General features: G+C 36.5%; 4 protein-coding genes across 6 annotated transcripts; 2 read left to right on the forward strand and 2 right to left on the reverse strand.

Moving 5' to 3' along the window:
* Window positions 1–3,989: 3,989 nt before the first annotated feature.
* On the forward strand, window positions 3,990–5,008 carry LOC125208375 (RNA demethylase ALKBH10B-like). The gene is made up of 2 exons (XM_048107982.1): window positions 3,990–4,506; window positions 4,773–5,008. Exons 1-2 carry the CDS (start codon window positions 4,044–4,046, stop codon window positions 4,952–4,954), a joined length of 645 nt encoding a protein of 214 aa, XP_047963939.1. The 5' UTR covers window positions 3,990–4,043; the 3' UTR covers window positions 4,955–5,008.
* LOC125206319 (RNA demethylase ALKBH10B-like) lies at window positions 4,980–6,831 on the forward strand (the record flags this gene model as incomplete). The annotated part of the gene is made up of 5 exons (XM_048105592.1): window positions 4,980–5,100; window positions 5,311–5,427; window positions 5,513–5,628; window positions 5,788–5,942; window positions 6,146–6,831. Coding segments are annotated over 5 exons (927 nt in total), but the record flags the coding sequence as incomplete, so codon positions are not given.
* Window positions 6,832–6,868: 37 nt separating this feature from the next.
* Window positions 6,869–8,405, reverse strand: LOC125207812 (BSD domain-containing protein 1). Its single transcript, XM_048107311.1, has one exon. It carries the CDS (start codon window positions 8,329–8,331, stop codon window positions 7,162–7,164), a length of 1,170 nt encoding a protein of 389 aa, XP_047963268.1. The 5' UTR covers window positions 8,332–8,405; the 3' UTR covers window positions 6,869–7,161.
* A 2,686-nt stretch (window positions 8,406–11,091) lies between these two features.
* LOC125204987 (piezo-type mechanosensitive ion channel homolog) lies at window positions 11,092–26,622 on the reverse strand. Of its 3 annotated transcripts, none has more exons than XM_048103768.1 (21): window positions 26,295–26,622; window positions 25,811–25,891; window positions 25,579–25,612; window positions 25,168–25,325; window positions 24,687–24,843; window positions 24,357–24,543; window positions 22,872–22,987; window positions 22,316–22,400; window positions 21,867–22,082; window positions 21,609–21,786; window positions 20,870–20,998; window positions 20,547–20,720; window positions 20,204–20,437; window positions 18,456–20,000; window positions 15,550–18,029; window positions 15,016–15,411; window positions 13,995–14,153; window positions 12,841–13,347; window positions 11,833–11,971; window positions 11,614–11,758; window positions 11,092–11,533 (listed from the first exon to the last, which is right to left on the reverse strand). In XM_048103768.1, the coding sequence occupies exons 1-21, from the start codon at window positions 26,341–26,343 to the stop codon at window positions 11,398–11,400; spliced, it is 7,305 nt and encodes a 2,434-aa protein (XP_047959725.1). In that variant the 5' UTR covers window positions 26,344–26,622; the 3' UTR covers window positions 11,092–11,397. The 3 variants fall into 3 exon arrangements, with proteins under 3 accessions (XP_047959725.1, XP_047959724.1, XP_047959723.1); XM_048103767.1 differs by having other exon boundaries at window positions 22,316–22,352; window positions 25,453–25,612; XM_048103766.1 differs by having other exon boundaries at window positions 25,453–25,612.
* Between the last annotated feature and the right edge of the window lie 1,232 nt (window positions 26,623–27,854).

The following is a 27,854-nucleotide window of genomic DNA, read 5'->3' on the forward strand; positions in this document are numbered from 1 at the left end:
TAATTTAGGCAATGCGTAATCATACTACAAAAATGTTGTCATTACCAAGCACGAAATTTGTCGTGAATCGGAGAATACTGAGCACATTATATTGTGATCGTAGCTAACGGTACTTAAAAATTGAAATGCAAGTATTTAACTCAACCGAAACGTATCAAATTTAGATGCACCGTCATCATTTACCATATTCGTAAATGCTAAATTTTCTGTGAAATTCGATAAGTTATTACACTAGTTTCAATACATATTATCATGTATTGAAATAATAATGATGATGTAAAAATTGAATACAAATTAATGTCTCCAATTAACTAAACGCTACTATTAAGTTTATAGAATAAATCACAAAATTAGATGAAATTATAAATACTTAAAATTAAATCAGAAACGGAATTAGATTAAATTCTAAATATTTAAAATTAAATCTAACTTATAAAGTTTGTATGACTTTTTATAATATAAAAGAGTAGTATGAATTTTAATTGATTAAATGTTATTACTTATTGTAAGTGATAATTTACTTTTTATACGTATATATGGCGGGAAATAAGAAATATATATTTTTCATAAACTAAAAATTCATTTTCTTTGGCCATGCATATCATGTTATGCTATAGTCCGAAATTAAATATAAGAAATAAGTAGTGGACTAAGATGTGATTATTGGATGATCAAAATTTTCTATCTTGGATCTCAAAGAAATTTTAAATTTCTATGATCTAGTTTATTCATATGTTTAATGTGGGTATGTTTAATTATTTATTTCTTATTATAAAATATTTTTAAAAATTGTTGATTGGTATAGTTTGTTGACGTGAATTTTTCTAAAATTTTATTATATTTAAAGTAAAAAAGAAGTAATAACAATAACATATATAAAATATTAAATGATATGATATATATTAAGAAAATTGACAAAAGCATGATTAAAACAAAAATAATAATAAATGGTCTATATAATTGATATAAAATATAAAAAATTTGAAATACTAAAACCTTAATGCTAACTATTGAACTCCCTTCATTCCGAGGTAGCTGAGTTGTATTCATTTCGGACTATGAAAATTTTAGTTTGTATAGATTAACTTAATAGTAGTGGTGATTCCACCGTTAACGTTGTTTACCAAGAATTGTATCTAAACTTATGGGAAAAAATTGCTTCTAAGTTTTGTTTTTACTTATAAAAATGTATGTTTTTGGTCCCCAGAACTTATGGACTACTCCTATGTATTTATTGAAAATCTAAGCTGTGTGAGTCATGTATGTTTCTTTTCACAAATTACAAATGTATTAATAGGAAATTATTTGTTAGCTTAGAACCAGAGGATCATGCCTTCTTTATATATATAAAGTGTATTTAATGATGGATTTTTTAAAAATTATTTACAATTTCTATTCATTATTTGGAAATTGCCTTGGCCAAGTGGCACACTCTTGGTCATTTTTAGTATATATTTTATTATTTTTTAGTATATAATTTCATGTTTTTTTTAAAAAATTTTATAATAGTTTGTCATTTATTTTGGGTTTTTATAAATTTTATTTTATAACAGTAATATTTCACGTAATAGTATTATTATAAAAAAATAATAAAATAAGTATATAATGGTGTGGTTAGGTGGTCATTGACTCATTGATAATCCATTAAAAAATGTATGTTTGGGTTAGATGAATATTGAGGATGAGGAAGATGATGTAGAGGAGATATAAATTAATTAAATATTAAAAAATGGATGGTTGGGTTGTTGCTGATAAACATAGTCTAATTGTTTGTGTAATGACACCAGATTGATAATTACACGGCTAGGTGATTATGTTTTGGAGGCTCGAGTATTGGGTGGCCATAATACCAGTCATAAAGTCTTGATTTTTCGAATGACTTTAATACTGTCTGATTCAAGGTTCCCATTCAGATTCCAAAGACGGCAGTTGTTGCTATATTTGAGTCACAAATCGTGAATGTCTGAAGATTTTAGTTTGTAGAGATGATGATGATGATGATAACAGTAGAAGTGAATCTACTGTTAATGTTATATATAAAGGAGTGCTGGTTTGTTGTTGTTTTTCTAAATATTTTTTTTGCACAAATAAATACATGTGATTTGTTGATCGAATGAAATCATGAACTAATTATTCGTTTTAAAAAAAATTCATTTGTATTTAGGAAAACATTTTTCTTTATTTGTATATCTTATTCTATTTAATTAACGCATGTCTTTTTTTGTTATTTTTTTTTATTTATGTTACTACACCTATAATTGATCAATCAATATCATGTTGAATATGAAATGTTTCATTAGTTGTGAGACTTACAAATGTTTGTTTATTGTTGGTTATAATGTTTTTAATTGTTTATAATCTTATTAATATTATTTTTAATTAATTCATATTCTTAAAAGAAATATATTTTTATATTATTTTCTTTATATTCTTTATTTTAATCTATTTAGTTGTAAATATATTTCCATTATTTGAAAATCTTTTGTCTCATGCATAGCATGGGTGGCAACACTAGTTTTAAAATAAAATTTGAGATATGAGTTAGTGGAATGTGACATTACCAAAAGTAGTAAAAAGTAAATGAGACACTTAATTATGGACGGACGAAAAAAGAAACTTGAGACACTTAATCATGGACAAAAGGAGTATATAAAAAGTGTACTACTTTCTATATTCAAATGAAAAAATTACTCCCTCCGTTTCATGTTAATAGAGACATATCTTTTCAGCACGAAGGTTAAGAAATGCTCCAGATATATATGAAATGAGGAGAATAAAGTAAGTAAAAGATAAAGTAAGAGAGATGCAGAGAGAATATAGTAAGAGAGTGGAAAAAAATATGAGAGTGAGTATTGCTTTTTACCCCCTAAATATAGAAATGACTCTATTATGTTGAAACGTCCCAAAAATGAATGAAACTCTCTTAATTGGACGGATGCAGTACTGTAATAGCAGTAGAACATATTTTGTGCACATTAATAAGTTTGAACTATTAATACTACATAATACTAACACTATTGCGTTACTACATCAAACCTAGCTAGCACATCACATATATTATGAAAAAGAAAATACTTACATGATGTGAAATAAATAATCAAATATATAATGTTCATATGCATGAGATATTCAATATAATTGAAGCTATCGGCATAAAACCATGAGATCTCCAAGACAATATCCCAAACTTATTATCTTCTACCTTGAAAAATCAATTTTTTTAGTATTAATACAAGTTTGTGTGCTTCTCTGACTCTAGAAATGGTTTTATTAACTGTTTTTTTTTTACCGATGAAAATAATGCATCATAGTAAAAAATATTGTTTGTGGTGACAGATTCCATGATGTTACGGATGGATCACTAACCATGAGCGAAACCAGGAGCCAACATATGTATGGTAAGGTGCATGGAGCAAATGCCCCACTTCAAATATAACTATTTTTTTGTCCAATTTTGCATATTTATAAAAAATTATATTTGCTCCTTTTCAAAGTTCATTGCACATATAATTTTGCTCATTTATATTCCTAGCTCTGCTCCTCTACTAATGACATGCTCACTTTGTGAGTTCATGTTCGAATATCATCATTTAAACGTGTTAGAGTAAGTATTGATGTTCATTAAGCCATTCACTTACAACATACGTAATTGTTTGTTTTATTGGATTGGACGTATACGGTATATGCCAAGAAGAAATATTGTAACAATTTAGTAATACTAAAAAATACTAGTCAAAAGGGTTAATTAAATAGTACTAATGTTTATTAGTTTGGTAAAATAGACGAAAATGAATACTCGTATCCCATATTTAGACAGATCAATGAATTTCCACCTAAACCCCGAGATCCTAACCCTCGCTTTCGCCACCACCTTTTTCTCGTGTTTCTCCGCTCACCACACTAACCAATTTCTTCACCTCTATTTTCAACAATAAAACTCCCAACAATTTCACACATCAATTATAACATTCATCGATCGATGCATTAACACTCTCACACAATCTCCATACATTCCCCAATTCCCACCTCAACATTTCTCTCCTATGGCGCCGGCGGCCGGCGTAGTGCTACAAGGCGACCGGGCTCCGTCGAAGCCCATCGTGGTCCCGCAGCTCCTCTCTGCGGCAGTGCCGGAGGTCTTCGCCAAGGACGCCATCATCGCCTGGTTCCGCGGCGAGTTCGCGGCGGCCAACGCCATCATCGACGCCCTCTGCACCCACCTGCAGGAGCTCGAGGCCGTCGCCGGAGTCGCCGATTACGGATCTGTCTACGCCGCGATCCATCACAGGCGCCTCAATTGGGTCCCGATCCTTCAGATGCAGAAGTACTACCCCATTGTTGATGTGGTCGCCGAGCTCGAGAAAGTCGCCGAGATGAAGCGGGACCCTGTCGTTGCGGTAAATGAGGAGTGCATCGACGGTACTGATAATGCCGCCGCAGAAACGCTGGCTCAAGACGGCGCCGCCACGGTGGTCGATTCGCCAGAAAGTGATTACACTGATTCAGGTAATTACTATTCATTTCCTCCAAATTTCATCATTATCTATATTACTACTATTTGATTAAGTGATGGATTTTCCAGCATTTTTGCGATTTCACTGATTTTAGTAAGCTATAAATTCTGGATCATGCATTCATTTCCTATTGCGGATAATGTTTGTGCTTGCATGAAAAGGATGATCTGTAGAATGAAGCACGAGTAAAGCAATGTTGATTTGTTCTAGTAATATGGCATTCACCATTGCAATCTCTTTTCATGTTCTGGACTGCAGGATCCCAGGAACTGCAGATGTTATGTTCTAACCACGACGAATGTGAGGCGCGCCAAGCCCAGATCAAGATGACGAAAGGGTTCGTGGCGAAAGAGCCAGTAAAGGGGCAAATGGCAAGTCTCTTTCTCATGTGTATATGTGTCTGTTTCACGCGCACAGCACATGCAACGAGCATCTTCTGATCATCGTACATATATAATGGGATGACAGGTGAATGTTGTTAGAGGCCTCAAGTTGTACCAAGACATATTCACTGGTGCTGAGCTCTCAAAGTTGAGTGACTTTGTCAACGAACTCCGTTTGGCTGGTCGGGATGGTGAACTCTCGGGTAGATCTTGTGATTCTTGTGGCGTTAAAATAGATTTTTTTTTTTTACTTTTGCGGCTAGAAGTTATGAACTGAGATTTTAAAGGGCATCTTCTATAGGTTTGCTTGAGCAGATTTGGTTATTCATATTTACTTTATAGAAAAACATTGTGCATCTTCTAGATTCGAACGTTGTAGAGATTTCTTATCAAATGTTTTGTATTTATTTCAGGAGACACCTACATTTTATACAATCAGCATGTGAAAGGGAACAAGAGAGAGTTGATCCAGCTTGGGGTTCCCATTTTTGGGCAGATAAAAGAAGATGCTACTGATAAATTTCAAAAGAGTATGCTAAGTTTGCATTCAAATGCATTAACTACTTTTCATGTCAGTCTTTTATTCACAAAGAAGCACTCTACGACGTGAAACAGGCTACATTCAGCCGATTCCAGCTCTTATCCAGGATGTGATCGATCACTTGATTCAGTGGCATCTGATACCAGAGAACAGGAAACCCAATAGCTGCATCATAAACTTCTTTGATGAGGTATATATCCCTCAGCTTCGTCTTTTATCTTTCCACCATGCATTTTTGATAATTCAAATAGCGAATGCCCTAAGAATGCAAATATTTTAGTGAGAGGCTCGTTACATCTCTGTACTAAGAGGAAGATTATGAACTAGAATAGCTTGTTGAATTGTGCAGGGAGAGTATTCTCACCCTTTCCTGAAACCACCTCACTTGGACCAGCCCCTCTCCATCTTGCTGCTCTCGGAATCAACAATGGCATTCGGCCGAACACTCTTCAGTGATAGTGAAGGAAACTACAAAGGACCCCTCACCCTCTCTCTCAAGGAAGGGTGTGTAGTACCTGCACTTTTATTTGTAAAAATTGAATCTCATTTCGTCTCTTGTCTTTTCTTTTAATTAAACCGTAGCTTCTGGCATGGTGATTCTTGTGATTAAATGTCTCAAAATTTTAATCCACGTCTGTCGCACCAGATTTTCATTGTGCACATTTATTTTAAGAAAAATCTGCAAGTTCGATTTTGGTCATTTTCAGGTCTCTCTTAGTGATGAGAAGAAATAGTTCAGACACAGCTAGGCATGCTATGTGCTCCTCTCAAAATAGAAGGGTGAGCATTTCTTTCTTCAGGGTGAGGAGTCTCAGACGGGCCGAAGCAGAGAGTAGTTTCGAATCCATGAACGTATGGCAACAAGGGCTCACAGCTCCATACACCACACAAGATAGCTACGAGACTTTTGATGGAATCCCCAAATGTGGCTTTCTGCAGTCTCCTGTTGTGATGCTCGCCCCAGTGAGCCCAATGGCTATCAGCCCCGGAGGTGCCCCACGTGGTGGCACCGGGGTTTTCCTTCCGTGGAGTGTCGGGTTGCCCAAACCTGCAAAGCACCTCCCACCGCGCGCACAGAGACAGCGGTTTCTTCCTCTTCCTTCCACTCTAGATACACAGAGTTGAGGATTGGTGCTGTGATTTTGTAGCCCTAGAGATTTTTTAATTTGAATTTTGCTATTGCTTATATACTTTAAAGAAGCAATTTTCCAGCTGGGAATGAGTTGGTGCTTCGTTAGGTTTTTCTCTGCTTCTATTCAAATAGGTTTGAATTACAAATTTTGAATTTCCCACAGTTGAAGTTGAAGTTGAGGTTTAGAATAGGCAAGAGAGAGTTCAGTGTTGTATCAACTTGTTTATCTTCAGGTTGAATCTTATTTTGAGATTTCGAAAGTCATCCCTTTTTTGTCATCAATCTGAATTCAAATTCAAGACAGAAACATAAATTTTATATTAACATCTTAAAATAGAGGTTTACAATTCTTCATCAACGAATACTTTATTGAGCCACATAAAGAAAGGCAATTACAGCATACTTTCACTTTCACATGAAGAGTAACAGCAAAGAATTAAAACACATTTCATCATTTTGAAAAAAATTACATATCCAAATATTTACTTGGTAGGTAGCTTCAATGGGATCATTCTTCGTTATCCCTTTCATTTGCCAATCCAGCAGCTTTAGCTCGACGGAGGAAGCCATTGTATCACGTCGTTGCAGCCATCAAGTTTTCACTGGCTCATCATCCTCCTCAATATCCCAACTCAAATCCTCAGCATCATCTGCAGCACTGAGCTGCTTCCTCAGTTCTTCTCTGTTCGGCCTCTCACCAATCGGATCTTTCTTGTCATTGTCACTTCCAATGTCCTCAATTTCGTCCCACTCGATATCTTCTTCCTCCGTCTTCACCACTTGTGCAGCAGCTTCCCCTTTGACACCCACATTCTCGTCAGTTTTCTCCTTGACACTTTCCTCAGATTTCAATCTCTCATAACTTGTCTCTTTATCAGATGTGGTTTCTCTCTCATACAAATCAGCCACAGGGGCTTTGCCTCCTTCCTGCAATTCACCAGTCAAACTCCCTCCTTTCTCACCAGGAATCGAGTTCCCATTATCACCGACGCCCTTCGCCTTCCCACCATCCTTCTCCTCATCATCATCAACATCCCATGACAGCTCATCGTCCTCTTCATCCACCGATATCGCCCTCTTCACAAGATTAGCCCGGAACTTCTCCTGCTGCTCGAGCTTATCCACTCTGTAGAAATACCTACACCAAAATGTATCATGATCAACTACATTTGGCACAATCTTTCTAAAATTAGCATCCAGAGCCCCATTCTCCCCAATCAAACCCTCGATCTCGCCACTCTTTTCATCAAGGGTAAAGCTCGATCTCCACTTATCGTAGTCCTCCAAATCATCAGGCTCCTGACAGAACGTATTCAAATCGGTCTGGATCGCACTCAGCTGCGCCTCGAACCTACTGTAGCGCCCCAAATTCAAGCTCCGATTGATCTCCGGCGTATCGGTCTCCCCATCCGAAAGCTGCGGCTCCTGCAAGATGATCTCCGCCGTCGACTTCAGGACGCCTTGCGCCGCCGAAGTTCCGGCTTCGATTGACGCTGGGAGCTCCTTCACAGCTCTGGTCGCGGCTTCGCGGATGATATCGGATTCCTTTCTGAGACCCGATCCAAACTCCTTCAGATCTCTGCTGTATGTCTCGATCATCGATTCGGATGTGGTTGCTAGGGTTTTGATCAAGCTCCCGAAGCTCCATCCGTCATTTGGAGTAGGATCTTGGGGCGGCGGGTTGAGGGCGGAGTCCAGGTTTGGTTGTCGAGGGCTCTGAGGCTCCTCATCGTCTAAGATGATGGATTTAAAAAAGTTCATGGCGTGAGTTTGTGATTAGGGTTCCGGTGGGATTTGGGAATTTGAATGATGATGGTTACCTGTTACTGTCGGTGATGCTTACATTTGAACGAAGACTATATATTTGGGCCGCTGTTACTTCATTTGGGCTTTACCTCTTTATTTTTCGTTTTAATTTGTTCCAATATACTGTATCTCTTTTCTTATTATAATATTTAATTATTTTTTAAATTTTATTTTATCACACTCAACAATTTAAACTAAAATCATGTGCTATTATATTAAGAAAGTAATTATTTTAAATGGAGTGAATAGAGTTTTAATTATTATTTTCACATTTTACCAAAAATATACTTGAAACCCTAACTTTTTATTGTGCTGCCCTTCCACCTCTATTGATAGCTCTGACCCTCGCATCTATCTTGGTCGTGTGCCATGGTCGGACATTTGTCGACATCAATCCACCAATTTTTTTCGCGTATATCAGCATTTGTCGACATCAATCCACCAATTCAAGGTCGCATATATCAGCAATTTTGAGGATAATTATCATCATATGTGACAATAAATGGGCTCGCTTTTCCCTCCAAATTCATTGTCGTGTCCATTGTCGGACATCGAAGAGATTTTCAAGATTAGATGATGACGTCTAAGGTTTCACCGCCCTTCGTCATTGGTATTATGAAATACTATGAAACATTTGTTTGTGACATGAAATTTCATGTAATGTTATTTTATGTGTTAAGTAAAAAAAAATGGTATTTTTTTATTTTATAAAAACGTGTCATTTTTAGTGGAATAATCCAAAAAAAAAGTTGTCATTTTTATTGAGCCGGATGAAATATTAATTAAACTTTGCTCGTTCAAGTGTCATTTAGGGGTGAGAAAAAAAAACGAAAACCAAATATTCGAATCGAACCAAACTGGAATTTTGAAATTCGGTTCGATTTTTCGGTTCGGTTCGGTTTTAAAAATGCAAAAATTTCGGTTTTTCGGTTCGCTTCGATTCAGGCAAAAAAAAACTGAAAAATCGAATTATATTTTAAATATAATATTGTATATATGTATTCTATTAATTTAATATATTATATCATATATATAATATATATTCTTTTAATATATTTTTATAAAATATGTATTATATATATTCAATTAATTTTATATTATATATATTTATAGGTTTGTGTTAAAATGACAACCCCTCTTAAAGTGACACCGTGGCACCACTTATACAACAATATTACTCCATAAACGTTACACGTCAATATTACAAACACTACACGACAATCTATAGATTGATGTATAGCGTGTCGGATATTGCTGGACAAGAAAAATTGTTGTACAAGGTATAAAATATTGCTGGCCGTCTTTTTTTATCCTTGGAAAAAAATGCCACGTGGCAGCTTATTATTCGTCCACGTGTACAAATGATTGGTTAGGAATGATGGTTTGATGTTATTTTAAGGGGTGGTGGCACCCTAACATGCCCCTATATTTGTATTCTATTAGTATATATAAAATGAATTAAATTATATATATTAATATATACTACTACTATTTTTTTCAGTTTTTCATTTTTTTTGAAAATTTCGGTTAAGTTCGGTTTTCGATTTTTCGGGTTTGATTCGATTTTTTGCCAAACCCGAACCAAACCCGAATGCTCACCCCTACTGTCACTGAAAACAGAGTCGCAAATTTTGAGGGAAAAATGTCATCTCATGTATGCGAGAATCCATGCAGTAACTTCCTCCAAACAAATTTGCCACCAGCGTGGGATTTCAAGGCAAGCAAATCCATAAGGTTTGCAAACCTTCGGCATCGATATCACTTATCAGCAAATATATTGGTTGAAATTATCACAATTCACATCATGTATGAAACCCTATCACCGTCAATTGTTGGCACAATCATAAAAATAGCATGTATTTAGGGGTGTTTCCAATGGCGCCCTTCCCATTCGCCCGTCGGCGACGTCCGACCGGACGGGCGCCATTGTGGGCGGGAAGGGCGCCCACGCCCGTCCCGAGTGCCTCTGCGATGGCCTCGCCCCTCCCGTCGACGGGCGAGTGGGACAGGCGCCACTGTGGCGAAGGTCGCCCGTCCCACTCGGACGTCCGACATTTCAAATTTTTTTTTTAATTAATAAATAATAAACTCTATAAATAGGGCTCCCCCAAATTCATTTCATTCACCCCACTTGTGTTAACAAGTTTCTCTCTCTCTACACATTTCATTTCTACTACAATGGAGTACAACAGAAACTCCCCCACCACGAGCGGAGGGAACACACCCTCGATTCCCATCGGCGCGGAGGGAAATTTTGCGGGGATGAATCCCCGGATGGCGGGGATGGGCGGTATGCCGACGATGACTCTCCAAATGTTCTACAATATGTACACGGGGATTATGTAATTTTATTTTTACTATGTTTTTTTTTTAATTATGTAATTTTTTTTAATTATGTAATTTTGTTTTTTAATGTAATTTTCGTATTTCCCGTTCGTATTCGTGTCGAATTTTATTTCCATGAATTTAAATTTTAATTGTGGGAAGGGCGAGTGGGAGGGGCGAGTGGGAAGGACTAGTGCAGTGGGAAGGGCTAGTGATGTGGCAGTGGAATGGGAGGGGTTAGTGCTGACGTGGCATGGGAAGGGCGAGTGGGAGGGGCGCCGCCGGAGACACTCTTAGGACTAAAAATGAATTTTAATCAAAATAAAAAAAAACCGACCAAAAATACATTACTCCCTCCGTCCCAACTTAACAAGAGTGGACACGTATATATGCATTTATGGAACTAATGAAAATTGTTTTTCTATATCTGTTGTTACAAAAACAGGTTACAAGTTTGAACTTTTCGTATGGCATTTTCACAATATATGCTTTACTAATTTACAACCAGGTTTAGGAGTTTGTATTCTGAACATATGATTACAACAAAGCTTTAGAGTCTGTATAATAAGACTATACACAACAGGCGTTGCCCTTTTCTCAAAACTAGAAAAACAGCAGCAGGGTTAGTACTACCTTGTCATGGAAGTTAACTCGATTGATCCTTCCTCTCGTATAGGGGCGTCCAATCTGCAAAAACTAGTCGGGCTTCGTGTACTCCAGCAGCATATGAGGTGATCTGTAAATTTTAACCAGGGTCCAGTAGAGGACCTCTTCAACTCCGAGTTCGCCTTCTGCTCTTGCAGCATATATGTCCTCACAGATAGCGATCAGCCTAAGGACACGATACAACGGGAAACTTAGGGTCATATATGACATAAAGCAACTATGAAAATCCGCTGATGAAAATGATACCTGTCGCATGAAGGGAGATTCTCAAAGGGTATTCGCATCCGTAGGTCAGAACACTGCATTCTAATAAACCGGCCAACAGCAAGAACGAATGTGATATACAGTCCCCAAATACTGAATTTGCTAAGCGTCTCACCAAGAAATCCCTCTGGAACAATTCGATGGATTAATAAAAAGATTCAACAAGATTCAATCACACGTAATAAGGTTGTAAATACTAACGTGGGCTTTCCTCTGATACGACAACAGCCATAGGCCCGGACAATCCTCCACAGGCATCTGCATCTGGAGGATTGATATCTTGGAACGACCACCAATCATGAGTCTCACGGTGTAAGACAAGATCCGCATTCACAAGAGACTGTTTTAGAATAAACAAAGTTATCAAAAGCTACAGGAGAAGTCGCGATTTCTTTTGAAATAAAGTGTGCAGTTACACAACAAATCCACGTTACCCATCATTCTCTAGACCTCAAGCTTGAACATTAAATAACAAAACATGAGATGTAGCTATATATAATCCATTTGCACACAATTGCACAAACACACACATTTAGATGTAAACGAACTTTAGGAGGTGTAGTATTTACAAGGGGTGGCTACAGAACATACCATTTGATGTCACGAATTGGACAAGAGCCTTAAACTGAGAACCAAATGAAGTTAATGGTTCAGTTTCAAGGCAAAACATTCAGCAATGTAAAAAACTATCTAACATTATACCAAGATGAGCCAAGTTTCTAAGAAATTAGGAACTCATAAACCAAGCATTTTTCATCATCTCGGAATTGTGGTAATTGGGTTTATATAAACAAAATATGTGATTTTTTTTTTTTTTTTTCTGGCAATCAGAACTGGTACACTTGAATACAAATTTAAACCATTACAACTTTCATCTGCCAGATGCTGATTTAATAGTCTCCTCCAAACAAATAATTCAAATCACTGGGTGACAGCTGTGTTTGTGTGTGGTTCTGGGCTACGGAGGTTTCCCCATGACATGTTTTGCAGTGTAAATGGGTTGATTTTGTAGTACTGCAGCAAGCATTTCACCATTCTATAAACTTTTATTCTCTCTAAAAATACCGGTTACCAACACGTTGGTCACCAATTTATGGGAGATTAATTCAAACCATGACATTGTTACCTATGCAGTTTAAATGAATTTCAAAGACCTAGAAAGATTGCTAATAATATTGGTAACAATGTAAAGAAAGTTCAGAAGCATACCACTTGATCAACAGGCCTAACTTCTCCAGAACCAGTAACACGGAAATTTCTTGGATAGATATTGTAAATCCTAAAGCTGCTTGAGGCAGAGGAACCATTGAGAACCCTCTCAACTTCTGACGGATCAGGAAGATTTGATGGATCGACACTCTTTTCATATTTCACATTTTCCTTGCCTTTGGGTCGGTCCCTTGTAACTATCCAAGAAATTTTCATTTCCATTTTACCGTATAGAGACTGAATAAACTGCTTCTGCACCACAGCAGGGACGAGCCACAGAGTGCTTGCATCAGCTTGGCAGCAAATAAGCTGAATGTCATTCGCATTGTATGAGTCCAAATAATTTTGTGGATCAACATCGTTGGACTGCACTTTGTCCCATGGAATTATTTCACAAAGAGTTGTCTGGTACAAGATCAATCTGCCGCCATTTGTCTTGATTTCAAACTGAAAACTAGCATCATTGACTGGATTTGCTATGTTAGTTGGATTACCGCTACTGTACATCTGTAGAAAAAAAGGTGGACATTAGTACCTTCAACAAACAAACACCAAAATCTTAAAAATGACATTGTTCATATATAGGGCCACCATTTCCAGATTTTGGCAACAAAATTGTACATCCACCGTTAACCTTTTCTTACCATTCCCAACTAAGTTGCATCTCAAGAAGAAATTAAGATGAACAATTTGAGTTAACTGGAATCAGTACTTGCAGAAGACTCACAGGAACCCTTTACAAAGAAAAACTAATACATAAACTCTTATTTTCACCATCTAATACAAGTGTCTTCAGAGATAAATGGAAACTAGCACACCAAACATCTACAATTTGAGGTCAAACAAGCAGATGGCCAAGAAACTAGAAGCTGAGAGAATTGCCGGGTGATTCTTTTATCAGCCAACTTGCAATCGGGTAAAGTATCCCTACATTTTGTACTCTAAAAGGAAAATTAGGAACATCATAAAGTAGAGCGCATGGGATTGTTTCAATATTCGGTATGCGGTTTATTAAAAGATCAGATCAATATACATTGCACCACATAAGCTAACACAAATAGATATGTAATTATCTTCATTGCTATTTGATTTTAATATTTATACTGAGTGTCAGTACACTATCACAGAGCAGAGTCATGTCAGGAATTTCTTACCAACATTGGGGTCCAAATAACACAGATTAGAATGAAGAAGAGACATATCCCATTGCAAAGCTTTGTCATCTTTGTCTGCTTCTCTCCTTGTTTATGAGAAGCTCTGTTCAGAACATTATCACATTTGACAAGGTACAAACTTGCATTTATGTCCTCCAACTGAAAGAGAAAAGAGATGCATCAGTATTCATTTTAACTTTATTGATATAGCTGATGTATTACTTTTGACCAACTTTGATGACCACATGACCCATATTTCACAATGATACTCCAAATACACCTAATCTAGAATTTGCATGTTGAGGGGTCCTAATATATGATTTATTGATTGAATATAACCGATCTGCTCCTTGGCAACCACCATATGGGTCACTCACTCCCTTAAAAGGCCTTATAAGAGTGGGGTTACCTAGACTTATATAGAAGACACAAGATCACTACCAAGGTCTTATAAGAGGGGAGGGTTATAGAAATGTCATTCACCCACTTAAAAGGTCTTCTTATAAGAGGGAAGGGTTATCCAAACTTATATAGAAGACTACCAAGTCGATGTGGCAACAATAATCAATAACTGATGCCTGATGGAAAAGGTACATGAATAAGCTAAATCAGCAGCAGGTTGTAATTTGCATTGGTTCTGCGCTAAGCCTTGGAATGATTCCTTATCTTCCACTTTGGGTTGTCCAAGTTGTGTAGTTTTTTCTCTTAGGTTTCATAAAATAAAAGTATAAAACCAACATTCACTAATAGTATTACTCTAAATTTGGCCAAATAGATCACTTTCTCCTGTGTACTACAACTTGACAGTCTTAAAACTTTATGCAGGAAAGTAATCAATCTATTGATCAAAGTACACTTCAATAAGGCATCAGACAAGAGCATTTTGGAAATTTTCCATACTTCTTACTAAGTTACTGGTAAAGAGTGCAGCTTAGTTTGAAAACAAAACTTTCGGAATTGAGAACAACAGTTCCACGTGCATGGTTGGTAGAAATACCCTGTAGAAAACTTGAAGACTCACCTTCAGCCAGTCGTACATTGTCAAGGATGTTGCTGTGCATGACCAATCAAGGACGCAACGCAGCTCATACAGAAAAGGTAAAGCCCGATACAGCCTATAACCCAGATAGTTAACGCGCGAAACTTCACTGGTTAGAAATTGGCGATACAATGTGCTTTGATGAGGAACACCATATCGAATCTGCATGGCTTGTAATACCAAAGAAACTGCTTTCGTAAGATAGATTGCTCGAATGGCTAACCCAGCAGTACTCTTTCGTGAAGTATCCATATTCCAAGCATACAGGGTGACAGCATAAGTGAAAAGAAAGATGCTGAAAATGTAAAAGATGACTTTTCCAGTTGCAAATGAACAGAGGTATATGACGCGATCAACAACAATCAAGAAGAAGATTATCTGCACAAGAAGAAAATTCAAGCATGTTAAATGAACACCAAGCAAATTTTATAAGTCACGCGCATTAAATTAAGTATAACCCCACATGATTAAAAAAATATTCAGTTAGATATAGCAATCTGTATTTATTTTCCTTACCATTAGCATAAATACATATTCTTTAGGAAATTGATCCTCAAGCTGATAGTACTCCAGAATTTCACTTTTATTTTTTATAACTAACTGGTAGAATATGGCAACCAGAAAGAAGACAGTCAAGTCAGCACCAAAAATATATGCATAAAGATCAATTTCTCTCCTGCCACCTCCAATCACTGAGATAATACAGTAAGGGAATCCAACTTTAAAATTAAGTTCCTTCTCCTGTGCCCTAAGTATTTCCTTTGCTATATCAGAGGCTGGCGTAAGAGAATTAATTTGTGCTGCTGGCTTACAGTCAGTCAATGAAGAGACATAAACCACCTCAAAAACAGCCAGGGCCACACCTGGATTTTCAGAACTTTTTTCAATGCTACGAATTTGAACCTTGCTGGCACAAGGGCAAGGATTAAGCATTTCATTTTTACAGTTTTCGTCGTGCACAAGCTGCAGCAGGCGATTTATTCCAGACTCAATCCTCTCAGGCTGAATCCCATCTTCTGGCCATGCTTTGACATCCATGGACAATTGAATAAAGTGTGGAGGAGATTCTGCTTCTTGAGTCAGTGATTTCCAATATCTACAACAGTTATTCACCACTGATATGACCGCTTGTTTAATTAATTGGAAACACTTCTTTGAATTCTCACTCCAGCAAGAGCCTATTTGAACCTGCTCTCGGTTTAGTAGCCCCCCTTTACCATTACCAAATCCTACTGAAATCCATTCACTATCCTTTGCAGTAATAGAGCTCTGTATTAGAGTAAATAGATACAGCAAAAACAAAGGTAGTAAACTGATAACAAATGCTGATGTTATCTTTTTTGTAGGAAACCCCAATTCAAGGAGAAGGTCTGACTGGATGTTGAAACCACAATGCTGTATGATTATTTGGTATAAATACTGAAGCAAAATATAAATTTCTGTATAGATTAGCATTATAACCCAGAAGATGTAACTTGGCCCAGTATTCACGCAGAGAGCATATAGAAACAGAGCTGCCAAGTAAACCATGGAAAGTAAACTGAAGTTCCATAGGAAAACAAGAATAAAACAACAGTAGCACACTATATCATTGTTTGACCGCATCTGAGACCATATATGACGGATTATACGTCCAATCTGCCAACTCGCAAATCCTGAAGTTCTACTCTTGTCAGATAGCACAGAAGATGAACTACTCAAGTGTGTCTGCTTATCATTTGTGCTTCTTTCATCAGTAGAACGTCCATCTTGCAAAGATGGGGGTTCATTTGAATCTGAGTCTTCAGGTGAGATGTTCAGAAAATTGGCGAGACTGCTAACTGCCTGATTCCCAATTGATTGAACCTGAGAAACACCATCACCTATCAGTTGTACAGCAGAAGCCAAATGATTTTCCTTCGACTGGACTTTACCTTTCTTCACTTCATCTGAATCATTACCAGCAGTATAACTAGCATCATCCCTAACTTCAGTTATCTCACTGAATGAAGCATACATTTGTGGCTTAGTAAATTCTACAGCAAATGGGTTTTCTGCTCTGAAGCTTCTGGGAGATTCATACAGATGAGATGGGAAAACTAAATCAGCATTGGTATCACCATCCTGTTTCTCAGCATTACCAGTTTCTTGTGAATTAAGTGAAGCATTTTTCCTTCTCCTCAATCCTTCTTTAGCAGGTGAAGAATCAGCACCAGCAGTAGGAGAATTCATACCGTGGAGCTGAATTTGCAGGTTGAGCATTTCAGCTTTCATCTTCTCCACTTGTAAGTTACGCTGACGTTTCTTCTCTTCAGATTCACGGATGTGCTGCAACTGTTCAGTCTTCCAAGTAGCTTTCTTCTCTTGCTCCCGAACGATTGCACCAATTTGTTCAGCCTCAAGATATCGAAATACATAATCAAATTCTGAGGAAGAAAACATGTATGACTGACAAGATACCAGAACAAAAATGATTATTTCGACCAGAGCAGATCTTGAGGTGATCCTAAATCCATAATCATATTTATAAAATCCAATCACCTCATAGATGTAATCAACAGTTTCACACTTCCCTGCGGTAAAGTCACCAACGAAAGGAGATTGATACGCCAGAGAGAGAACAATAACAGCAAAATTGTACACTCTCAAGAACTTAAAGATCTTATTTTTCTTCTTTAAAATGGATAGCCTCATGCGGAAGAAAATTAGAGCAAAACCAAGGTATCCAAGGTGCAGAATATCATACTCCAAGGTTCCTGTGATTAAAATGAGAGTAAGTACCAGATCCAATAGGTGACAATAGCAGTAAACCCTCAAATAGTCCAGAATAGTCCACATGCTCTTGGTTTCAAATGAGATATCTCGCCAAACAGAAGCATTTTTATGTTGAGAAACCATCTGCTGATATGTAGATAACCATGAATAACTGGGTGCACGGTCTGCCCGGAGTTTAAAACATGCCAACATAAATACCATATAATAACTGATGAGCATTCGAGGATCATCAACTACTACCCCTGCAATATTACATAAATAACAGAAAACATCAAAAACTAGTTCTTGAGGATATAACTACGGAAACTATCAGCATTCAGAGATAGGCAGCGGAAGATTAGGATAGCAGCAAAGAAGTTATGTGTATTAATTATCTGTCCTAACTTTTGCTGAGGTAATTTTTTCAGAAAACTAGTTTTGTATCTTCTGAAGAGCATCTATGCACAGATATTTTAGTTCTTGACAATATAAGTACAATCAGTATTTCTATGTCAGGAACCTAACCAGAAACTAAGAACTGGACAAGCGTTTAGAATCTTTTTGGAACTACATGTGATTGTAGGAAATATATGAGTACACCAACAAACAGGAGATGGGAGAGGTAATATGTGTGCGTGTGTGTCAGTTTCAAGAGTAGCCAAAAAAAACAAATGAGAAAAAAGTCATACCCAGCCAACACATTTCACAGTACTGGAAGTATACACTCGAGTTTTTCCAGCAATCATGACAACGTGTATCAGTTGGAGTAGGTACATGTTGACTGAAAGGCATCATAGTGCTCCACATTGCAAAATATTCAGCAAGAAGAATGATAGCAAAAAGAGTAACAAATACTGGCCACAGCCTCTGTATGATGGGGCGCGCCAAAAGAACACAAGTAGCAAGAGAGGCAATATAGAACAGAGACACGGCATTTAACAGAGCAAAACTGGCAAGTAGCAGGGCTAACATGTTGATCTCAAGCCCAAAGAGGTTGAACATGTTTTCTATCCAAAACTTCAAATAAACTTTTAGCATTGTCTTCTGCATTTCAAACCTCTCCTGCCTTAAGGAAACAACTCTTTTCTTGTTCCACTTGTGACTTTCCTTTATGCTTCCCCAGATATAACCAAAAGAGAATTTTCTATTGCTTCCATTTTCATGAAAGCCTCTGCCAGGAGACAAATCTTGAGATGCTTGATCATTTGCTTGTCGGAAAGATGACCGAGAATTGCTCCTTATCTTTTGACGGAGCAGCTCACTAGATTCAGATGATGCCTCACTATCCCTGCTGGGGGTTAAAACAACAGTAGAAACATCTTCCTCCGAAACAAATAAAGGACAAGGTTCCTCTGATCTCCCTGCATTCGGAAGAGAACCAGACATTCTTTCCAACCAGTGAAAAACATTATACTCAAGGATACATGCAGCAATTACCAGCACTTTTGGCCTTAAACCTGCTTCTAGGCCCTTCAAACTAGGTGCATACACCTGTAAACCCAGGAAAAGGGACAAACCATGGTGTTTTTGTCCTGGAAACATTTGAGCCAATGTACCCCACATCTGAAAAAGATACTCAACTGAAATCAGAAATCCCGTATATATTAAGAATGATTTGGATGGGATTCTAGATGCTTTAGGCAACGCAGATGACAAGATGAGACCAAGAATATACAAAAAACCAAATGCACTTATTGGAGATAATGAAGCATAGAACAATGCCACGAACAGAATCTTTTGACTGTGCCAGATCAAAAACCGTTTAATGAACCCCAAAATCCCAAACTGCAACGGATCAGCATCTTCCAAGTTCATGCGTTTGCTTTGCCTTCTCTCATAGCTATAAAGTTGCATGACAATTACAATTGCTAGAGACTCCCAAAGGTTTTCTAGCAAAGAGGCTTCAGTATTATAGCCAAAACAAACATAAAGGTTAACCTTTTTGGACATCCATGTCTCTAAAGTGGGAAAAATACTTAAAATATAAATGAAAATGAAAACAACAATCGCATATGCCTTGAGTGGAAACCATAGGCGCTGTTTTGTCCTCTCAACAAGCTGTCTTCCGATGATCCAGATGAGGAGAAGAAAAATGTAACCAAACGATGTGTAATTGGGTCTCACGAGGTATACCGCAAAAAGAATGGTGAGAAAAGCAATATAGGTTCCAAATGATCGATATATGGATAAGAACTTTTCCCCGATTGCACTGAGATACAATGCCACCCTTCTCTCTGAAGATGGAAAAAAAAACATATGATTACAGGATGATACAGTATCTTTCTACTACACCACAGAGAACAAGAATAAACAAAATTAGGGACAATCAATCCTCATGCATACGTGATGACAGGAAGGACCTCAGCATATGTATATAGTTTTAGTGCAATAGAATTAATCAAAAGATATCTATAATCCATGGAAAATATGGCCGTACCATGGGAGCTATTGTCACGATGATCTCTGAAGTTGAAGGTGGTATAAACTGACAAAAGGACAGATTTGTTCAAACCAGCTTTCAGAATGCCAAATCCAATGGGAGGATATGGTGTGCGTTGGACAGTTTTAGAGAATGAGAACAGCATTTCAAAACCATGGTTATGAATGGCGCAAAGGCATGCAAGCAGAGCTATTTCAAGGAACTCCCAAGTACTATCACTTTGTACAAGACCTATAAGCATTTCAAAAACCAATTAGCAAACATTAATAATTGAGAATGCAGGAAAATTTAGCAGTGATACAGGTAAGACATTTTAGATAAGACTAACAAAATTCCACACCTAATTCTTGTAGCACTTTCAAACTGATAGAGCCTTTCTGCTCTAATTTTCTGGATACAAGACTAAGCTGAAGAATGTATAGAGCAGCAAAGTGGGCCTCGCACAGAAGAATAAGACACTGACGCATCCTTTTATTGATTTGATGGCTCAAAAGGTATGCAAAGAAGAATATTACTGAAAGAAAGTGTACACTAATAAGAATACTGAACATCCATTCATGTAGCCTGCACTTACATTAGATTATAAGGAAGCGAAAGAGAGAGGGGAAGGAGAAGGCAAGATAGAAAGGTATATGAAATGTTATTGAGAATACTTCGACGTACTATAAACAGCATGAACTAAACCAGGTTTTGCAGCTATCAGGAAAATGAGTAATAGCATAATAGGCCGAGCACATTTACGGAGTCCCCAGGCAATTGTGGCTACAATCAAGACCTTGGCATCTTCTTTTACTGCAAACATATATGATAGTTAGGTATAACATGAAAGCAGCTTCACTTAAACAGGGTAAAAATAATCATAACAAGCACGAAAAAAGCAGTAGATCACGAATAAAAACTCTCAAGTCCATGAACAATAAGGAACTCAAACTATAAGTTTATCTACAATAACAAGTTGTAAATGACCAATCATTATGTGAATGATAGTCTCTAGGTCATCTTTACTGAGATGTGAGAATGTGTACTACTTCAGGAGGCTTGAATAAAGAGAACCGTGAAAACACACACCACTCATAGCCACTGCTAGAATATTTAGACAGATTTATTTTTCCCAACAGCAGATGAGAGAAGGCAAGAATAATTATAATCAGTGCAGCCCTCCTGTTCCACATAAGTATCCTGGCTACAAAGAGTAATAGTCAAACCAAACTCAGTTGATGTACTAACAAATTACTTGTGAGCAGTTGATTTAAGTGATTAGAACAGAAATGGGGGGTGATCATCTAAAGAGTGTAGATTAACTGAGAACATGTTCTTCAAGACAAAAGAAGCAAATGACACCATCTTAACGTTTGGCAAGGCTGTATTGCCACTTCGGTGGTGTTAATATATGCATCCGTACCTTCCTCGATCCTGTTCTCATCTGACAGTTGCCTCTCCTCATTTGATAGGAAAAAAAATACCGAGTTGTTAACAAGATTACCAAGAGCAACAAGAACCCCAAGACAGAACTGTGCTAGAAGGAAAAAACCAGGGATAGGATAATGCCATAACCCAACCATCTCCCAGATCTCCATATCCTGAGTAAGAAGGAATAACATAAGCCAAGCTCAAGCTCACAAACTGATGCGGTGATGCTGAAGGTCATGATAAAAGTTACCTTCCCGAGTTTCCAGTTCACGTACGCAAAAGCCACATTAAAAATGTATGTGCTTATGGCCCACAAGAGAATGAAAACCAGAAGCAGCCCATTTAATCTGTGCAACCAGATCAAAGATGGAAAGGCATACAAAACATACCCAACATATGCAAGTAATGCAAATGCACATATACTTGCAAAACTGAAGCTCCAATATGAAAGAGCAAACAAGGATACCTGTCATAAGGAAAACAAGGATACCTGTCATACATTTAAAATATAGAATACCATTAATCATGTTTGAATTGAGTTACTGATACAAGTAAGACCCTTCTGAATTAGATTCATTCATGTCTGATTTCTCCTATATAAAACCTCAACCACTTGCATAAGTCATTTTATCCATCATCCCACAAGAGTTTTAAGTTCAAACATACATCAGGAAACAAATCAAGTGTGTGAATGCATACCGGGAAACCATAAGTGAACCAGTTGATGCTGAAAAACCTGAAAATTGATCCCCTCAATAAAATATTAGTATGCCTCACACCAGACCTGAAACATAGAGAATATTTAACAAGATAGTGAACAGCACAGACACTATATAAATTTATAAATTATTACGACAGATGATTGAAAGCACATGTGCCATATACTTTTGACATAATAAAATGTGATTATGTGAAAGATAAGACTAACAAACTAACAAGACATAATACAAAAAATAATGTTAGCCAAGACGTCATATAACCTTAACATAAGAAAATGAGTAAAGAAGAAAAAGATCTCTGCTAACAAACTCCATAATTTATGTTACATAACAGTTATAAATCAAAGTGTTAATGTAAAAAAAATAATAATAATAATTGTAGAAGACAAAGCAAATCAAGCAGCCAATACCATCCAAATAACACTAGCTTTTGTTACTACTCACAAAGTATGAAATTTATGTTCTGTTGCAGCACGAAGAAATTGCCTGGATTGAAAAGATGGAAATTACAATCAAATGACAGAAACATTTTTCACCTCAGCTGGCGAACAAAAAAGGAATTTCTCGTGGGAAGAAGTTGCTCAGTCAGGCTGCCTTCTCTCATTGACATCATGAATTCCATGTCTTCCAAATCGTGTTTTACAAAAGAGAGCTGCGCATGTACTTAAAGATTAGATATTAACTATTCTTTAAACCGATCATCAAATAGCAGTTTATATATGACATGGAATAACAAATCTACACACCATACATGCTAGTAGTTCAACTAGTATGGAGCACTATATTGCACATTTGCATTGCTGTTGAGGTTTCTTCTAATAAAAGCTTTTTCTTGCCAGTATGAAAAACAGTGGATGTACATAAGTTCAATAAACTCAAAACAGCTGGGAGAGTGGAGGGTTGGCAAGCAAAGTAGAGGCTACAAAAGTGCCCCTTCTGCATAACATATATGCACCATGATCCAGATATGTATCATGCATGTGTCAAATATATATAATAATTTTTTATTTTGAGCTACTGAAATGCATAAACTGGAGCAAAAACAATACCCCATCTTTCGTCATCTCTATAGTCTTGTAATCAATATTATTAAGCACATGGCTACAATGTAGTCATCCACTAACCTACAGAACCTAAAATTTCATCGGAACTTCAGAGCATAAATCATGATTATAGTCAAGGGATGAGTTCATTACGAGCAATCCTGCTGTTATTTCCCTTTTTCACCTAAACTGGAAACACTGATTGTCCCTTAAAAAATAGCCTTCTAAAACCCTATATTCAATCAAATTTACCTATGTGAAGCCCTTAAGTGGTTTAAGTTACTCGTGTAATCTTATTTTCACTACAACCAATGTTCTATCATAATAATGAAGAAACATATGAAAGTTCCATGACAAGCACTTACGATTTATGTGGCTTCCGAAGAACTATTATGCATCAATGACTGTGTTGTTGTCCTCACTTATTTCATTCAGTGTTTTAGAGAATAACCAAAGAGAGTTCCTCAGTTATGAATAAAATTTTATCTAAGTTGTCCAGTTTCAACAATTGAATGAGTTGTATGAAGTTCCTGGAAGTAAAAGGGAACATGTACCCTTTTTAGAATGAAGTATATAACCTCAACTATTTGTTCTACAAAATGCATGCCAAAGTTCTGTTGAAATGGCTGAGAAGAAAATACTAAAATATACATAGATTTAATATTCTCATTAGGAGCCTGATACAATACCCCAATATAAGCTTCACCACAAACCTATAAAATTTGTCAATGTGCTACGTTTTCATATTTCAATCATATCATTAATCAGGAAATGGAAGTTTTCACTGGTACTTTGGGAAGATCTGTCTAAAGTAGTAGATAGCCACAGAAACGGATAAAAGGCATCAAAGATGATTGTAACTAGCCTAATATAAGACTGGTTATACACATTAGCAGATCCACGAATTAATCATCAGTCAAACAAAGGAAACAGGAAAAGTTAAGTGTCAACTCTGTAAGATAATCAACAAATGCGTACCATGTAGTAAAACACCATCAGGGAAATACCACTACATATCTCTTGCCAGTCAGAACTGACACAAGCTTTGTACAGACCAATTGAGTCAGATATCCCTTGAAAAGACTGTGCGAGCCCGACAGGAAGCTGATAAACATAAAGTAGGCCAATATTGAAGCCACCGTATACCCAAAGCAGCTTCCACCACCTTCACAATGTATAAGAAGATAAACACTAATGGAAAACTGAACTCGAGAAACACCATTCCTCACTTTTTGTATGAATGAAGAAAATCTTGTTTTATAAACCTAAAAGAACAACTTTTAAGCGATATTGGAAAGGATAAACAACCTGAAAAGGCCTAAAAAGTTGCTTGTCAGAGACCAATCAACAAGACCAACACAACTGCAAATGAAAAATGGCAACGAAAGCCAAGAGGGATTGCTGATCCCTGTAGCTAACTGCACAGCTGGGAGCAGTAAGCAGCAAACCAACCGGAAACGGTAACCTTCCATTGAGAGGAAATAGACATTATCAGCAAGATATGACATCACAATGAGATCTTTAATTCAAAGTTTTTGCCTTTTGGCATAAATTTTGGTGTTGATATCACAAATATTTCATTTGAAAACAATTCTTAGCAGAGAAATATTGAAGGCTTCTACTATTCAATTAGTTCTGATTGTTTTGTCTCAGCTTGTGATTAGGTATGTATGTAGCAAATTTTAAGAATATAAGTTAATTTCTGCAAATATTTTCCTAGTAAAGACACAGGCAACAAGAAGAATGTTTCAATAATTAGCTACAGTGGATATTGGTCAATTTGACAAACCTATTTGTTCAACAAGCAAAGAAAAATGGTCCCAGCATGAATCTTGAGATCCAATAAAGCCAAATCTGCTCCTGTTGATCTCAATGAAAGCAACTAGTCCCGCTAATAACTGTACTACTAAGAAGTAGATAACTGTGGGAGATCTCCAGGATTCGATGCTGCAGAAGCATACATGTTGAAAACCATTCAGGTAACACTTGCCATAACATATATAAGCTAAAAATGCAATATCTAGATCAATTTATTAATGCAGAAGCAGCTTTTTAATGGGAAAAAAATTCCTACTTCATAAGTCCAATAAACTCTATCCACCAAGCTTCTGGAACAGTCCATCTCCGATCCAGAACCGCACTTAAAATTAAAAAAATTACTTGTGAAGTAATCACAACTGCTGAGTATATGAAAACAAACCACAAAGACAGGACTCTCCCTCCATATTCAAATCCTGCCGAATCAAAGGAAAAGAGATTAACAATGAAAAGAGGCATGAAACTATCAGGAAATCAAATACTAAGAGAAAACCTATGCCAATAGATTCTCTGTGTAAAAATGAAGAATATGCCATCAAACTATATGGGAGCAGATAAATGCTGATATATAAGCAGATAAGTAGCCTAATTCTAGTTCACATATATGTAGTAACCTGTTTTAGGGAAAGTGAACCGGAAAATAAGAGAAGCCACCAAATTGATGAAAGAAATCAGACTCCAATTAAGTAATCCAGCTGCAAGAATAACAGAAATTATAAGAAGCAATAATAAGTAGTAGTATCAAAAAAAAGTTCCACGCATTGAAATACATCACATAACAATTTCTAGGAGCTGCAAATCACAAAACATGATATATCATTGGAATTAGCCTCAAATGCAACAGAAAACTGCCAAAACCCAGGCACGAAGTTAAGGTTATAAAGAACAAATAATTAACTTAAAAATTCAGTCTTGCAATACAAAACTCCTCTAAAATCCGTATCAGTCACAAAGTCTATGTAAAAAAGAAGTAAGAAACTCTAAAGAGTGAACTCAATGGCCACATTCAGATCGAACAAGCTAACACGGAGCCAAAATCTAGAGAAGTTTTGGAATGGAATAAAACGAAGCAACTAATAAAACTGAAATAGGATATACCTATCAAAAGCAACAAGGGCAATACAAACCCAACTAGAACTTTCCCCATTATTCCCTCCTCCCACAACTCAGTCTCGTGGCCAAATTTCACGAAGCGCTTCCATCAAATAGAGAGAGGGATCAAGAACTGAAGTTGGTAGTTCAATCAAGGATTTGACTTAACCAGTAAAGAGGGGACTAATAAAAGCCAACTGGTCAAGATTTGAGTCCAGCGCTAAGATTTTTTCTCGGCAAACACGAACTGTATTTGAATCGGATTGGCGGAGTAATCTTCGCAAAGATCAAAGCTTTTTTAATGAACAGTGATTAATGTTAGAAAACAAAGGTGGGAAACCAAAATCGGGATTTTAGATGATAGTATTGTGTTTAGAATATATATTTGCTTTCCATAGTCAGATACATTAATCCCTCTTTAAAGGGATTAAACCTATTAAATAATAATATCAAATTCTATTCAAATAATTGAGCATAATATTTACTAGTACTATATTTCAAATATGCCGCCCTGTACCAATCAAGTTCAGCAATTAAGCCTCTTTGAATTTTATTGAGGAAAAATTAATATAACTAGCAATTTATATGAAGTCGAATAAAACTCATCCTGTCATCCAATCGTGACTTCGTGAGAGTAGCGTTGGCATATAGGAGGGTAATATTGTCTTTTTACTTTGGGTCATTTTCATGTTTGAGCCCAGTAGACACAGTATTGGGCTTATAAAGATCGATCGGCCCAAACTGTTTAGGGAAATCTAATCGCTTTTGCTCAAGACTTCCAACAAAATTGAGTGTCCAGAATTTGATCACTTAAATTGTGTGTAAATTATACTACTAGTCACAGTATAATTAAATTTTTATAATTTGGTGCAATATGTATATGTAAATTTTTATATACTCACCACCAATAAACGTCTCTTTTTGTCATTTTCATTCGTCCATCAATAAATGTCTCATTTGTTTTTTTACTATACTTTTGTTAATGAATCTCACATTATACTAACTTCCTTTCCATTCACTTTTCACTCCATTTTTCAAAACTCGTGCCCGATCAAAATTGGTCTTATATTGGTGGACAGAGGAAATAGTTTTTAGTCCTATTAACTCGATTAGTCCTCACTTGAATAGCTCTCAACTCAAATAGAACTGTGACTCAAAATGTGATAAGTTGACTTAATTGATATCCCAGTTATATTAGTCTAATTTACCTAGAATACAAAGTTGTGGCGATAATACGCTACATATGTGGTTGGCCTACAATGAATAACATTTATGAACTATTGATCCGGCTAATGATATAATTATGACACGATTTACTACATAGTACATCAGAATTGGTTATAGACATAAAAATTGAAAAATACAATCAATTTTTTATTTCGACATTAAAGTCGTGGGAAGGTAGGAAATGATGCAAAAATAGGTCGTACATTAAATAGAGCTCATCCCGTAATCAGCCAAATAGGGTTTTCAAAATTTCATTACCAAATTTTATTTGATTCTCAATTTGAGTAACAAAGTTAAAAGTTAACTCACGTTTATTTAGTGGCGCAATATAAATCAATT

This window comes from Salvia hispanica, chromosome 2 (assembly GCF_023119035.1).
Source record: "Salvia hispanica cultivar TCC Black 2014 chromosome 2, UniMelb_Shisp_WGS_1.0, whole genome shotgun sequence".
In the NCBI taxonomy this organism is placed as follows: Eukaryota; Viridiplantae; Streptophyta; class Magnoliopsida; order Lamiales; family Lamiaceae; genus Salvia; species Salvia hispanica.